Source organism: Bactrocera tryoni, chromosome 1 (assembly GCF_016617805.1).
Source record: "Bactrocera tryoni isolate S06 chromosome 1, CSIRO_BtryS06_freeze2, whole genome shotgun sequence".
Lineage (NCBI taxonomy): Eukaryota > Metazoa > Arthropoda > Insecta > Diptera > Tephritidae > Bactrocera > Bactrocera tryoni.
The window spans coordinates 89,822,469-89,839,382 of NC_052499.1; the positions used below are offsets into that span (position 1 = coordinate 89,822,469).

A 16,914-nucleotide genomic window follows, 5' to 3' on the forward strand; every position below is an offset into this window, starting at 1 on the left:
TGTAACAATAACAACATTTATGCACAATATCTTCATTGGAGCAGGCTTGACGCACTGAACTTGGTGCTTGCTTCTACTTACCTAACGTCACCCGCTGAGATGGTTCGTATTCCAACATTTTCTTGATCAGATCAAAAAGTTCGCAGTGATCTTCCGTGTCACTCATTTGATATCTGAATAGTGGCTTGCAATGATCGCGCACATAACGCCCAGCCGAAGACTTCTCATCCCAGTCTAACTTACCGTGATAAAAGTATTTCGTTTTGGTTTTGCTATAATGGCAATGATTTCTATACATTAATCGAATTTCATGAAGTGGACCGTTCGAATAAATATGTAAACATGTTTAGCTTTGCATTACCGTGCCATACGATATGGTATTTGGCCAAGGATGCGCTCCATCATCGCTAGGTGCTCACGATTGTCGTGCGTTTGGAAGAGTGTTATGCCTAGGTACAACTCGAAGAGAATACAGCTATAAAAGAGGAAAGTAATTTCATATTAAAAAAAAACAAATCTAAGCAAATACATGCACACATTTTCTTAAAATGTTGAGATGTAAGCTTCTTCTTACACGTACCCAATAGACCAAACGTCACAGGGCTGCGACCAGCCTAACTCAAGAATGACCTCCGGTGCACGATAGTGACGTGTAGAAACAATTGTGCTATGATGCTCATGATCAAATGTTGCCGACCCGAAATCAATGAGGCGAACATCGGTATTTTTAACACGACGCACTTCGCGATTCTAAAAATAAGTAAAAGTATACAAAATATATATTATATATATTTATATTTAAACAAACGACCTTTGCGTTGTACACAATATTACTTTATTAAAATCGAACAAAGAAATCGATAATGCAGAATAACAAAAGTTACTTAGTAACAGAACTAAGCCAGCAAACCAAGCCGATTTGCCTAATGACCATTGTTCCTCCGCAGTTAATGTCAAACGAAGACATGAAAAAGATTCACACAATTCTTGGAAGGAGTGCACAAATGTACAGCCCATCAAACCACCCAAAAAAGTAGAAACTCTTGTTCAATACTCGAAAATATAAAATTAAACACACATGTATATTAAGTATATGAGTTATGTTTAAAAAAATAACGGGCATTGTTAAATTTCGCGAGTTTGGAGAATCTAATTGTCAAATTGGCTCAATCGTCTCCTTTGTGCCCATTTCTTTTTACAAACGAAAATCGTCAAGCTCATAAAAACATGTCTAACCCTAGCAGCTGCTAGGCAAAGTACTATGCAATAAATACAACGGTCAAAAACAAAATTTGACAATTGGACTCTCCAAAACCCGCGAAATTACTTTCTGAACACACTTCATTATAAGGTGTCAAATACACCAAACCTTATAACTTACAATTTTGTGATTATAATGCGTCGTATACTCCGAATCGACGAAGAGAATATTTTCAGGTTTGAGATCAGTGTGTGTTAAGCGATTGTCGTGTAGAAATTTTACTGAATAGCATAATTGATAGGCCATGTGCCGTACTTGTTCTAATGGATATGGCTCATAGTTGTTCTCGCGCTATAAATAAATTTTAAATGTTATTATAAAATTAATTGAAAGGAAAGTTAATAAGAAGGAAGCTTACCAAAAAATCGAACACACTTAAACCCAACATCTCAAAAACGATGCACATGTGGCCGTGGTAATCGAACCAATCAATCATTTTCACACACAAACTGTAAAAAAGTGAAAATGAAAATGTCACGTTTTAATATATAGTCACATGTAAATAAGTTGTCCTTACTGTTCGCAATGTGGATCTTTTTGAGCGATCTTTTCCAAAGCGTTAATTTCCAGCTTCGCAGCTTCACGATATTTCTCCACGTTTTTGATGATCTTCAAGGCCATACAAAAGTCCCTAATATTTTGTTGTAAAATATGTTGTTAAAATACATCCTTAGCTACCCATAAAATATTCAAAACTGTTCAACATACCTCTCCATATCCTTGACCTTCACGACTCGTCCGAACGTTCCCTCGCCCAGTGTAGCCATAATCTTATCTGAAAGTTCGCAAAAAGGACAACATTGTAAATCTAGTAGAACTTCGAATGCCCAAAATGCGATGCAGAAATTATTTTAGTTTTAGTTTCTTCTTTATATTTTGCTCGCTACCTAAACTACTGTGGTTAAGACATAGTCGCCTGACTTTTCTCATTACGAAATAATTTTTAAATTAAACTTGATTTGAGCTCCAGCTTATTTACGTATTTACGAAAAAGAAAACATTTGAAGAATCTGATCGCGTTTAACAGTTGAAATGTTACAAACAGCTACTTTAACCAAGGAAATTAGAAACTTCGAAATACAAATAAAACATTGCGCTTATTATTTTGAGACGGGCCCAAATCAAAAGTAATAAATGAAAGGAAACCGTTAGCGGTGGTCTCTATAAACAATAGAATGTTATTAGAAAAAGAACTAAAAAACACTGAAATGAAGGCTGGATAACAGTTCAGAGACCGCGTTTGAACATCTAAGAAATCGTTTCATCGAATACATACATATTTATACATATTTGCATGGACAAAAATAAAAACAACATTTTAAAGTATTACTATGGATGTTGGTATACTCATGCGTACACATGTACGTTCGTATTCCAACTATTTCATTAAAATAATGTTTTTATTTTTGGCGATCCTATCATCTCTAAACTGCAATTGCATCGTTTTAAATATAATTCTAGCTGGAATACTTTTGTAAGGTTCTCTTTTGTAATTATGTATTTTCATGTATTAGATATAAAAAGGAAAGAAAACAAAAAGTTGCCACGAACATCTGTGAAGAAGTATATCGCCGTTGTGATATATCAAGTGGCCATCAGCATCATCTTGTATGACGGGCTTTGCTGTCTGTGTGTGAGTGAGTTAAGTGAGCGGATCGCAACAGAATGCACCAAGTTCGAGATTCGGTTGGAGCAGATTATTGGTAACGTCAGCAAGTGTTTGGGCAGTGGTTTGTTTGTTAGTCGTGGTGGTCGTGGTGGTGGTGGCGTTGTTGTGGCGGCGCGGTTGATTGGTTGATACAAGTTGAGTTCGTTCGTTGGTGGTGTATGGTAGAGTAAACGAAATCCGCAGGAGTTGCACGCGAGATCGATTGTTTGATTTGTTGGTTGATGGTTGATTGGTTGGCCCGTTGGCAAAACGATACAGGGTTCAGTCGTGGATAAACATACATGTGAAAAAGAGAGAAAAAGAAAAAAGAAACAGAGAAAAAAAGAAAAAAAAATCCACCGTCCCGTAGAAAGACAGAGGTATATATGCATAAGAGCATACGCCACCAGAATTCCGTTGCCACCATTGAGAGCAACACAGTTGACATGAAGCAGCAGTGAAGAAATCATTCGTCCATCATCATAGAACAGAGTTCATTGCATAGTGATCATCATCCCACGTGGACACCACATATCCAAACACCGTTTAAGTATTATCACCACCATTATCATCATTGATGCCATTAGCAATGTGTATATAGTACAGCCGTTTCCGCAAAAATGTCAACACCACCAATTCGTTATTTCATCATCATTATTATCAATAAGTCATCATCATTATCATCATCAACATCAAGTCGTTCATCATACCCACATCAAGTGATTTTCATCATCATCATCATAATCAGAAAAAAACACGAGAAAAATACGTATCGTTTTTTCGGTAAGAAAATAGTTCGGACAAATTTTTGATTTGGTGTTTTTAATTTATTTTTTTAATTACAAAAAACATTTTTCATTCTATGTGTTTAGTATAAATATTAATGTATATTACAAACGTAAAGAAACGTATATAGTTAGTTTTAATGCAAACACAACAATAAAAGAAAATTAACTCAAACTTATCACGAAAGAGATCTTGCTTTAGTTAAAACAAAAAAGAAAACGTATACATTTTTATAGAGTGTTTGAAAAAGTAGTAAATCTTTGCAAAGTGGGGAGTTAATTTGTATCAATGCGAAGAATATGGGATAAATATCCATTACTAGCATACTCGTATATCTGGTACACGATCAACATATGTAAATATAGTAGATATATAATATATATATATATATATGTATATGTATATGAATAAGAAAGATTTTCTCTTTCAACGCAACCTACAGCTCTCCTATTGAAATTAAGTAATTTTTTTATAAAAATTCTATAGTTTTGATAAAATTAAAGGATAAACATAAATAACTAAAGAGTTCTTATATGGTTCAATCTCATGGATTTCGTTCGTGAGATATCAAATATAAACTGCATATTCGCACATAAGTATGTATGTACATATACGCAAACTCATGAAGGGGTCTGATCCGTCCATATTGTAATTGCAATATGCCGAATTAAAAATTTTTAACATTGTAAAATTTCATATATGTACACATACATATGTATGTATGTACATACAAACGTACACTCCTCTCTAGGCAGTGTGCTACAATACATGTATGATCTCTGCGACTGCACTCACAAAAAATATAAATAGCAAGCGAATTAAATAGTATAATATGAAAGAGTGAATGTGTAATTTAGTATGAATTAGTTAATTAACTTATTTGTATAATTTTTGACTTATTTCCAAAAGTGTAATACATGCAAATACTTTTGCTAGCCAATAGCAGGAGGCAGGAAGTGTTGTATATAAAAACTGCACCCCAATATAAGATTAGCTTAATCTTTGCGATGGTTGAATATAATTTTGCGCCGCGTACACATCAAATTTAGAGGACAGTCAGATTGACTAACCAATTTTGCTCCCTTCAATGTACATATTTACCAACTATGGAAGGAAAAACATTAATTACTTTTGATAATTACAGAAAACTGCTTTGACAAGTCGTCAACAACTAAGTGATCACCTCCAGTGTTCCGCATTTTATGTTTAGTTTGCTTTGATAGGTATATTCCCTCCCTTTGTACAAACACTGTGGCACAATCGGGGTGAAAAGCAGACGCCAGGATCAAGCAATAAATAAAATACGCGTGTAATTACAGCACTATGCAATGCAGTAGTTTGCAGTAGCCAAGCAAGCAAGCACAGAAACAAGCAACAGCGAACGCCATGGCAGAACAAAGTGGAATACTTGGAATGCTACCGATCTAATGAATATCAATTCACACACATTACAATCAACAATTAGCTTACAAAGGCTGAGAGGGTTTTTGGAATGCGCGATCTCTGGAAGAGTGCCGCGCTTGTGGCGCTCTTCGACAACATGTGTTGGTGTTGTTGATATTGATGTAGTTGTTGCTGCTGGTGCTGCTGATAAGCATGCATCTGCTGGCGTTGATAAGCCGATGAGGACGATGAGGGGCCAGCGGCTGCTCCTGTACGGCGGCTGCCGGCAGCGCTAGATCCCCCAGCACCGCCATATGAATAGTATGGATCGAAAAGATACGACGATTTGTATGAATCGCTTAAAACATTCTTGTGTTGCTGATAACGACTACTGCTGCTGTCTGCAGTAGGCCGTATGGTGTCTAAATCAGCCAATAGCGCAGCGGTGCGTGAAGACGTAACCGGTTGGTAGCGTTGTGAGCGTCCCGCAGCTAGACGTTCACTAATGCCACCAAACGCCAAAGCCCCAGAGCTCGATGAATGCATGAGTCCGTGAGTCGATTTGAAGTTGGTACCAGCGGTTGGTCTATACTTAGAGAGGTCATTATTATTACGATCTGCATGTAGTGCGGTAACACTGGAGCCAGAAGCTGACGTCGAGTTTGGTATATTGGCATTTGTAGCTGCAGCGACTGTGGCATCGTCTTGAGAGTCTTTAACAGCAGTTGTTGCAGGTGTAGTACTTGTGTTAGGAGTAGATGTGGTTATAGGTTTATCTCCCTGACTACTACTATCGGATTCTTCAGAGCTACTTTCCGACGAACTGTCACTATCGGTAATTGGACTAGCTATTTTATTGTGATTGTTTGTTGTCTTCTGTGTTGTTTTAGCATTCGATGCTTCCTCTTCATTGTTGACATTGTCTTCTTGCTTTGAGCTTTTCGCCTCAGTCATTTCAGTTTCGGCTACCTTCTCACTCTGTTTAGTTAACTTTATTTTCTCAGCTGCCGCAGCAGCAGCATCTTCTTGCGCATAACGTAACACACGCTGCTGTAACTCCTTGCGTCTACGCATACGTTCTTCGAATTTCCGCGCTTCTAGATATTGATTATCTTCTTTGAGAAGCAGTAGGATTGCGGCATTATCAGCAGACGACCGCTCATCGTTAAGTATCTCACGATCTTCATCGGTGAGTTCTTCCCTCCGTGTTGGCAAACGTTGCGTCATATTATCTCTGCGTCGATGTGCAAACCGATTCCGTGAATTCGGCACACCATAATCTTCACAATCTGGACGGAAAGAAGCATGTGCGCTAGACACTGTTTCTATAGCGGATGGTAATAGATTTTCCGAGGTCTTATTTCGACCGTAGGCATGAGGTCTGCTGCGGGAACTGCCGCCACCACCTCCACCACCATAATCATCGTACACATCACGACTTCTGTAGCTGCGTGCATTGTAACCGGCGGCATATTCCGCACCACGACCGCTACGGCTAGACCCTGGCGAGTATCCCATCGCCCCACCAGCCTTTAGTGCTTCGTAGTTCTCTAAATGGTGTCGCGGCATTTCATAATTTCGCCGGTATCTACTTCCACCATAATCTAGAGGATAATTTTCGTCGAGGAGCGTCGTGTGTTCACCCCGCGTACTGCCGTTGGTACTCGTTACATAACCGCTGTCGTTCGAATCCCCTAAATACCGATTAGTCTTATTTCGGCCAAGGCGGTAAGGTGTGCGTTCCTTCCGATCGACCGCATTAAACGAACCTGACGACAACTTTGGCCGTCCAACGCCCAACAGCTGATGCGAAGTCGCTGATTTGGACAGAGGATTTCGGTTCTCATCGGGTTCGAGTGTTTTGTCACGATCGTCCTCGTGATGCCTATGACGATCAAGGATATCCGAATATTTGTTTTCGAGACGGGAGATGGCTGAAAGCTTGCTGGTACCACTTGCAGTGGGAGTTTTGTCTTTGTCGGTGTCTTTTCTCTATGTACGCGAAGAGGAAGTAATTATAGTTATTTCTTTTTTGATTTTGTGCTATACCGTTACGTTTGTATTTTGAAAATAGCAAAATAAGTATCGTCCCCAAAATTTAGAAGGATAATAAGCTTCATGTAAAACAATAATAACAAAAATATGTTTATGAGTATTTACATATTCAGTAAGACCAATTAAGCTCACACTAGATTAGCCGGTGCGTACATATACATATGTCTAATTTTTCCGTATTGCCAAGCACATCAAGAGAAAATATGCCAATACATGTATGCATCTATGTACGTATGTAATTAAAAATAACATAATTTCTCATCTGAACAGGTACCCATGAACAAATGTCGTGTATTATGTAGTTAAGAACAGCCGCGGCCAATATAATGTTCCCAAATCGACCTTCAAAATATATATGTATATTCATGAAATACGCATATACATGCATATAATGAATACAGGCGAATTAACAGAAATAAAATTGCGATCAATTTGTGTGGGTAAAATACCCGAACACAGATGCGCCACACCAACTCAGACCTCATTGAGGGAGTATGCATACATTACCTACCAAAGTATTTGTCTAAGTTGTTGCACACACCTCATATGTATCCTTCCTCAGGCAAGTGTGTGGCGGGGGGGCAGCAATGTGTGAGAACAAAAACAAGCAGACATTGAAGAAAACTGCTTCAGTGCAGACAAATAATTCTACTACATCGATCTCAAATTGCAAAACATATCCAACAGGTTACTTTAGTCGACCCTTCATTCTGATAAATACAAATTTAGTCATCTTTAAGATACAAAGATAGAAGGTTCAACAAATGGTTACCCCCCTGCTGTCTCACCAGCTAACACATCTGTACAAATTACTATTTTTTAGAACAAAACAGTGGATAGGCATTTGTATCATTTGTATAAACAGGTAAGAGTTAACCCCCGGTGAAAAAATTAATATTATGGTGTGAGACCTCTCAGCGTTTTTCACAAAATACACTAGGAAAAAACAAAATCTCTTTAAAATCAAAACAAAAATGTTAAAAAGAAATACATATTCGCTTGAATATAAACTGCGAATAAACATTTATTTCGAAAATAGTATTTATATTTAGACCAAAGAGAAAAGCAAGACGACAGAATTCGTTGAAACTACACATACAGTGTGTTCAAAAAATAACGTTTTTCCTTTGCGCGATCAATTAGCAGAAAACTATTTGTTTTTTGTCATGTCGTGTCGTGTCGATTTATTTTTCCTAACTATAATACTAATAATATAATAATAATTACTGTAATCAAATATATTTTCTAAGAAGCACTTTTACGTTTAAAAAGGTTGTATTGGGCGCAGGAAATCATCAACCGTTATTGAAGCTATGAATGTAACATTAAAAGATGAGTCAGTTTTGGTATTGTTCAACGCCTTGAGACGTGTTTGACTAAAAATGAACAAAAATTTATTAAAAGGAGTGTTTAACAACCCCAAAAGCTGCAAGATTCGGATGCTTCTCTACTTATGGATTTGGGATTTTGAGATGCCTCTCAGAAAACCTCTTAGAACGCTATTAGAATGATAAAATTAAAAAAGGCTTTACTGAGGTCAATTGAAATGTTTACAGTAAAGACAACTATGATTGGATACAGTAAGAAGACCACAGGAGCAGACTAGAACTGGAAACAAGAAAACGATATTGTTATTTTGATTGGCGGTCAGTCAGCAGACACCGAACCGAAAGAGAATGCTTGGGATTCAATGACAGCAAATACATAAGAAAATATTTAACGTCCACAAAAGATTTATTTCGGCTAGTTAAATACACCTGGAGGAACATACGGAAAACTTGGTTTCAACGGATGTCAGGCTATGATAGACAACACCGGAGATTGGAGGAAGTATTTAATAAACGACAGAACAACAAAATTTTCTTTAATTACAAAATTTTTCCAAATAAACGCTGCCTACACTTTGGAAAACAAAACGTCATTTTTTAAACGCACTGTATTACATACTTTTCAAAAAATACCTCCGACTTTCGTTTTTGTGTAAAGCTGCAAGTAGAAACAGCTTCGGTCTCTTTACGATTCAGATATGTATGTATGAGGTCGGATATCGACCGTATTGCCGGAACAAGTTCAATATTTCAGTAAATCTAAGAACAAAAGGGTCGGCCAGTCAGTACATTTGATGCACATAGATGGGCCTTTATGTATGTATATATCGATACACAATGCAAATTTTTGGCATATACATACATAGATGTATATGTATCTCATGAAGGTAAAAAAATTACGTCTTTTTGAATATGAAATATTTTCATCCATTAAATGGCCTGCAGACGTTGGAAATATTTATTTGTGTTTTCGCGTGTGGGAATGTGGTAAATGAATCATTCGATTAAATTTGAATGCTGATCAACACTAGACGCCATCTAATACAGATTGTCAACGAACTATTTTTATCGAATTAAGTATTTTATAAAAGGGATGACAAATTCGAAAACTTGCTATTTCCAAAATACAACTCTGCACATTTTATATACTAACATCATCGTCACCACGTCTCCCAAAGCTACGCATCAGCGGCTTATAATATGACGTAACGGGACTTAAGTTCGAGCGTAAACGATCCAGTGCGGACACTGCAGTCGCACTTTTCTGATAGCGGCCCGTACTGGTGCCTCCGCCACCGGCATAATAGCCACTTCCTGCTCCTCCTCCACCGCCATAATAACGTCTACGATCGCACATCGAATTACGGTCGCTGCTGTTGTAGCTAGCAGCTTCACAATTCTCTATAAGCTTTTCGCGACTTTTTACCGACTTTGAATTGTTATTATCGAAGTTTGTTGGCGTCTTACTGGTATCCCGATATTCGTCGGTCGCAGTACTCTTAATATCACTGTGGTATACAACACAAAATTGTGGGGATATATTTGTTGTAGGCTTATTATTTACTTAAGTATATATGAATTACAAATTTCTAAGTCTTTCATTTAAACATCACAGAAAACGACACCACTGCCGCAAGTCTTCCGAGCGCACTCAACACGATCACTTAACACATATGTGTTTTGGCGTACAGATCGCACCGCATCGCGTATGTATACATACATACATATATTATATATGAGCATTTCCTAAAATCTATGCAGTCTATAGATTTAGGTGAAGGTAATAAAATTCATTCCAAAAGTACGTACATATATACACAAACATATATATCTAAGAATGTTTATCCGTCTTCGAACTGAAAGCAGTTTATTATACATATACATCACTTAATAATTGGCCCATACATATGTATAATATCATTTATATAATATAATTGATTTGAACTTCGAAAATTCTTTGCCTTTAAACGCACTGCTTTCAGAATTTTTCTATTGCTTGCGAACGTCAAATGATCACACGATTTTGGGAGGCTAGACTACAGATACGTCGCACCGTAAACGCAAAAATTAACTGAACCAAATGGCACAGAAAGAAAATTCTCAAGCACCTTTTTCACGATCTAACATACAGCCCGCCCATACATGCAAATGTGTGTATACATATATGTACATACATACATACATACATATATACTGTCTATGTAAGTGTGTTGAGAAAATAATAAAAATATTGTGTGAAAATTGTGTGTGCCCGCTACGAATACAGCTGTTTTGGGGAGCACACATGAAGGAGAACCAAAACTGAAGGAACGATAATATCACGACACCTTAACTGGGGGCGTTTCGCACAGTTTTCCACGAGCGATTGGCTATTAAAGCTGTGCATTTTCCAATCTTTTGGGAAAAAAGCTCCGCATTGTTAAAAAGTGCGGAATAATATTCTGCGCTCGGCAACAAGTTGATTTTTTGGACGATTGCACAAAGGCACACTTTTAAGAAATAATTACCAATTAGGACAGAGGTCTTAAGTAAATTTAAGTAAGATGTCCTTAAAATATTATTATTTTCCATCGAAATTTTAAGCTGACTATTCTCGGCAATTAAACCAAACAACTCATAAAAACATGATTATGATTCTGATGTCGGAGTAATCTTCTCTTCAATCAAGATTTATTCAAAAGTGCGCACATTTGAAGAATGTGGGAGTATTAGGAAGTGCTTTGTCTTTTTTCTGGATGTCTCTTAAGAATATTAATCTGTTGTTTAGAAATAGTATGGAACTAAAAGAATACAATTTTGACGCGTAACGTGGTTCTTAGTTCTTCCTGGAACAATAAGGGAAATAAATTATTGCGGAATGCATCTTAAATAAGATAAGTGTCAGGTACGGGCACGTTTATAAAATATAATTTCCGCATGACATTTATTACACAATTAAATAAAAAATGCTCCGGCCAGGAAATACAGACGCTTCGAAGCTTAATTAATTCCGCATGCGTCAGATCATCGTCGGTGCTCGCGCAATTATCAAAGTCAGGACAAAGAAATACTTAATTATATGCATGTGCATTTATTTGGTACATATTACATATATCATATGTATGTATGTACGTATGTATATGCATTTAAATGGCAACATCACACGCTATTTTCCTCATTGGCGCTTGGTAAATTAAGAAATACACTTTATAATTTATAAAAAGAATCGCACCTTGAACTAAAACGCCACAAAACGCACATTTCTATTTGGTTTGAAATTCGTGCTGTAAACCATAACTTTGTCTGGGTTAAGACTCATCAAGAACAACAGACGCACCGTCAGATACATAATTTCCGACTCTAGCAGCAACAAAAGAAATTTTAGTTAAATCGGAGACAGAAATAATACAAAGAGGCGACTACGACGGATGGAATTGCTTCTGAAAGCTTTCGATACTATTCGTTCTAACAATAAAGAGAAAAAGAGAGAGGTGTAGAGAGAGGGATGGTAAAAGTGTGTTCGTGGTGTGCAAGTGAAAAGTGCTATTTTTAAAGGATCACTTCAGCGCGCAAAGTTGAAAGTCTCTAAATACTTATCACGCAATAATTTTGCAATTCTATCAATTGGCGGCCAGATGATAAAATTAACAATTGCAATTATTATATTTGAACGTTGAAATGGATTGTAATACTACGACCTTCGCAGCTAGACGGAGATCAGCCTTATTTGACTTATTTTAATCGTTTCAATGAAAAGTCCGCATATCATGACTACTTAAAAGTAGTTACAACAGAACATTGTTTGGGTTTTCCCAAATTACAAGTGATCAGAATTTACATAACGCGTTTTCCGTATTAACTTCTGAAATAAGGTCGGCATCGCGCGGCGGTACACGGTTACACATACATACTTCTGCACGTAAACGCTGACCGCACGAGGCAGATACACTCGCTCCACGACAATAACGCACTAACGGCGCAGACACCAGTGATGGCGATCAGACGCCCGAACGTACGAACGTGATCGTTAGCGAGCGGCGAGTCGTTTTCTGTCATGATTTATTTATTTATTTTAATTGCATTGCACTCTTCGCTGCATTTTCGTGCAGAACATTACCGATTTCGTTTTTGGTGCTGGTGCTGCTGCTGCTGCTGCTGCTGTTGATGTTGACTTTTATCGGGTCGCTCGCTCGGATGACGACGGAACCGCTGCAACAGACTGCTACAGCTTTCCGACAAGAGCTGCGTTACGCTCGCCGCTGTGGCGCTGCGTATGTAGCGGCGTTGTTGACGCGCTGGCTGCTGCTGTGAGGTTGTTGTTGCTTTTGCGTCCGATTTTTCTGTCACTGAGTTCGTCATGTCCGTTGACGCGGCGAAAGCAGCAGCCGAATGTGTAGGCGGCGCCGATATGATCCCAACGTCATTTGTGCCATCAGCAGCTTTTCCGCCACTGTTACCTTTTTCTTTGTCTTTTTTCTTCGATTTAGTGTTGACGTTACTATCTGCGGCCACCAACCCCTGGCGTTCACTTTTTTCGCGATGAAAACGATTCAAGAATGTTGTGGCCATTTTTTATTTCTGTTTATATTTCTTTGTATTGCTGCCACTGCCGTTTTTCTAAACACGACGGTCCCGGTCCCTTCGATTCTAAGTTCTTATGATTGCTGCTGGTTTAAGTTCTTTACTTCTATTGTGTTCATCTGTTTTTGCTTTCGCTTATTCTAAATCGGTAAACTCAAATTTACTCTACTTTCAAAGAAAAATTTATGCTTCAGCTTTCGGTAAAAAGAAACATTAATTAATCGTTAATTTAAAATTACAGAGATGTTATTGCTTTATTATCGTTATCACTAAATCTTTGCTGCCCTGCGAACAGTATTTCGACAAGGATGCGCTTTTAGAACACGGAATGATCATTGCAATTTCTCATGGGTCAAAGCCGCATCATTGAATGGATGAATCCACAGTTAATTTTTATCAAATAATTGCTGTAAAAAGAAATATGTGGCGTACTAATTACTATTGAATGCACCCTCCAGCAAAACACAAGAGCCATTCAATTCAATTTCTTATTTTGAAATGTTACTTTGCACCTCGACACACGCACGCCTCAGCGAACCATTTGTTTACATTCTACTTTCGCGTGTTTCTTGCTTTTTCATTTCGCAGCACTCCCCTCGTGAGACATGCAGAAGCACAATTTGACCTTATGGAAAATGAGGAAGTTCTATTTTTAGTTCAACGCAAGTGAAGAAATAGAATAGAAAACAAAGTTCTTTCTTCAAAGAATATGCATAATAATAGAGGGATACTTTAAGAATTGATTAATTAAAAAATGTCTAATGATACTCAAATAAATATTATAAAAAAATTGAGAAAATCAACAAGAAATTGCAAAGAGCTGAACCGAAATAGATGAAGGGGATCACAGGGGTTCGTTTCAGTTCCCTATTTTCACTGAGCGGTCGGGTTTGGTAAATAATAATAAATATTTGTTGTTATGCTGTAGAAAAATTTAGCTTCACCAAAAATAGCTGCATTTCTAAGAATAATTCCTATTGCCAATGTTCGTTTAGTTGTTGGGTCACTTTTGGTGTTTGCTCCTGGCAAAAATTGCTCTTCTTATGTACTTAAGTACGTATGTAAGTATGTATGTATCGCGACGCTGACAGACAAAATTTTCTTATTTTTGCAAACGGCTTTTGTCTTAGATGTCGCTGATGTTGTTGTAGCTGTAGCTATTCTTGAAGTTAGTGGTTCCTTCTTTGTAGGGCTTTTGCGTCAATACTGTTCGCATTGAATTTATCATGTTTTTAAATCATACATTTCAAAGTCTTTTTAATTTTTCATCGTTTTTCAAAGAATATGACAAATTTGGACCTTTTAATACCCTAATTAATTCATATGATATGTGTATGTTTCTGATCGCACGAAATTTTCGAACACTAGCGAATACTTATTCGCCATTTGTATTATTTTCACTTGCACATATTATTAAATTTTTCCATTATTTTCATTTTCAGAATTTGCATGTATTTTCTAAACAGCAGTGCGAAGTTATTGCAATCGCTCGCAACAAGAATTCTAATTCGCCCAAGTTCCTGTTTTTTCTTTTATGTGATTTTTAAATTTTTTAACGATTACAATCCAGTCGACACTACGCAAATAATAAAATTTCACCCGTCACAACCGACACTCTATTACCACTAACAATAAGAATTTTCAAAACACATCATTTGAAAATGGCCACGAACACAAAGTTCGGCAATTTGCTACAAAGCGAAGCTCGTCTACATCGAACTATAATGCACGAGGGTATTGCCGCACTGCTTTTTTGTGGATGAAATGCCAAAGTTGACGTCGTCGTTGTAGATGCCGCCAAATGCTTTAGCGTAGTTGCTATTTTCTTATTGTTGAAATGTTTTCGAAAATGCTAAGATGCCATTTTCGAAAGAAAAGTGTTCTCTTAAGAGATGTTAAGTGCCTGCTCGAAAGAACTCTCTCTCAGTCGACAGCAAATTTTCGAAAATTAGTGAGTGTCTGAGAGCAAGAACTCCACATCCGAGAGCGATTGGCAATTATTGGCGACCTGAGCTTGTATTTAAAATATTATTGGGATAGTAAAGAGGGGGCGCAACATAAAGTTAAGAACCACTAACCGATCGTTAGATCGTCTCTATCGATTTTACCGACGAATAATCGGGCAAGAAATCATGCTTATAATATGAAAATTCTACAGCTTTCCTTATTTTTTTTTTAATTTATCAGCTGATGCCTCACTCTCCTTTCTTTACAATAATTTATGTACATATGTATGTAATTTACTTAAGCAAAATGTGGCATTACTCCATTCATTTTCGTCTGCATACGGCTATTCCTAGGCGTCCGAAAATTGTTTAATCTTTAATTTTCTTCAATCGTATATATGTACATAAACGTGTATTTAAATAAATATTACCATTTTGCTGTATATGTGGACATCAGTACATGTACATCGCAAGTAGTTGGGAAGACTTTGTCCTTTAACAAAGAAACACAGGGCGTTTGAGCAACTTAGTACAGCGCCTAAGTATATACAAAACTTACGCAGAGAACCCAACTACGTGGAATAAAGCGAATTAGTAGGGACAGTGCAAAGGTAAATGGGAAGTCACACACCTTCTGACGGCTTGCAAATTTATGATTGCAGCAGCTGGGCAGCAGAAAACATATAATTCGGTAAAGTAATATTTGACAGGATATGTGATGACCAGCCAGCCATATAGATATTACTAGATGTATGTATGTGCCTATGAACGTTTGCATATTGAATCCAATGCTTTGATAGTAGAGCCACCACACACAAATTAATATTATATTATATATGTACATATGTACATACATACATTCCCCACTGTAAAATGCTGTTCGCAAATTGACATTGAAAGAGCATGAGTTTTTGTTTACTTCTGTGGGGTGTGAAGCATCTGTTTGAGTGTCTAATTGCTAAATCGCCGATCAACAGCAAATGCACAGTAGAGAGTGATGGAAAAACGAAAACTGAGCGAGGCTTCCTCAATAGCACGGCTCGCACAATTTTTATAAAGCACCAGCAAACTATTTCCCTCCCGCAATACACATGTTTGTCTAAGGAAAACAACAGTTCGAAAATCGTGCTGTAGTATTGGTGTATGGGCAGCACTAGCTTAGTTGGAGCAAATCGTCTGAATGGGCACATACTTTTATAAACATTTCTGTCGGTTAACCAAAGACAATGAGTAATCGCACTATTTTTGTTTATTGCCAAATACTTAGTACCCATGTACCTAAGTGTGAATACAAAAGTCTAACGAATTTTATATTAAGGTACACATGACATTAATAGTCATACATTTGAAAATTTCCGAGCCTGTTAAAAACGGTTTTTGGAAAATAAAGAATATTTCAATTCCGGTTTGCAACAAATTTTAATAATGAGGGACTAAAAATGCATTTCGATCCCACGACGTCAAAAATATCGAATTGAATGTGTAAATAAAATATAGTATGTATGTCTTGTTCCCGCCCTACCTCTTTAACCCTCTACGATCCCACAATTATTTTTTCAGTAGCATGGTAGCAAACACACAGTTTACTCCCTTAGAAAACTCTAAGAAATATGTACATAAGTATATTGTCCCGCAGACTTTTCGACAATTGTGAAAAGTGAGAAGTAATAGACGAAGGGATTGTGTGGACATAGAAATTCATCGATTAGTATTTTTCAGTTTGCATTCCAGACAATAACTAAAAAATTAAAACGACTGAATAAATGGTTTAAAATTACAAAACATTTGTGCGCTTTGCGATCGCTTTTAAAGCGTCTAAAAATTAATGGCAGCGAAAGGGTTAAAGTGACACATGCTCTTTTTTATCCATCTCCGGTCAGGGTCGTTGAATCTCGCGCAGCAAGCGCACTGATTACTTAGGCTAATCACGTCGAGCAAACAAACTGC

The 16,914-nt window shown here is 37.2% G+C and overlaps 1 protein-coding gene across 8 annotated transcripts in view; it reads right to left on the reverse strand.

The window, feature by feature from the left end:
* The window catches only part of LOC120776707 (probable serine/threonine-protein kinase DDB_G0282963), a 65,996-nt gene that overhangs the window by 1,736 nt on the left and 47,346 nt on the right, over positions 1-16,914 (reverse strand). For 5 of the 8 annotated variants that reach the window (XM_040107634.1, XM_040107642.1, XM_040107652.1 and 2 more), the window contains 8 exons: positions 2,813-2,888; positions 1,970-2,036; positions 1,779-1,892; positions 1,620-1,710; positions 1,382-1,552; positions 581-750; positions 362-475; positions 82-290 (listed from right to left, as the gene is read on the reverse strand). In XM_040107634.1, coding sequence (XP_039963568.1) covers positions 82-290; positions 362-475; positions 581-750; positions 1,382-1,552; positions 1,620-1,710; positions 1,779-1,892; positions 1,970-2,036; positions 2,813-2,888 — 1,012 coding nt within the window. Of the gene's footprint in view, positions 1-81; positions 291-361; positions 476-580; positions 751-1,381; positions 1,553-1,619; positions 1,711-1,778; positions 1,893-1,969; positions 2,037-2,812; positions 2,889-5,165; positions 7,071-9,614; positions 9,970-12,557; positions 13,194-16,914 lie in introns of those variants that run through there. The other 3 variants (XM_040107624.1, XM_040107614.1, XM_040107669.1) reach the window with 3 other exon arrangements.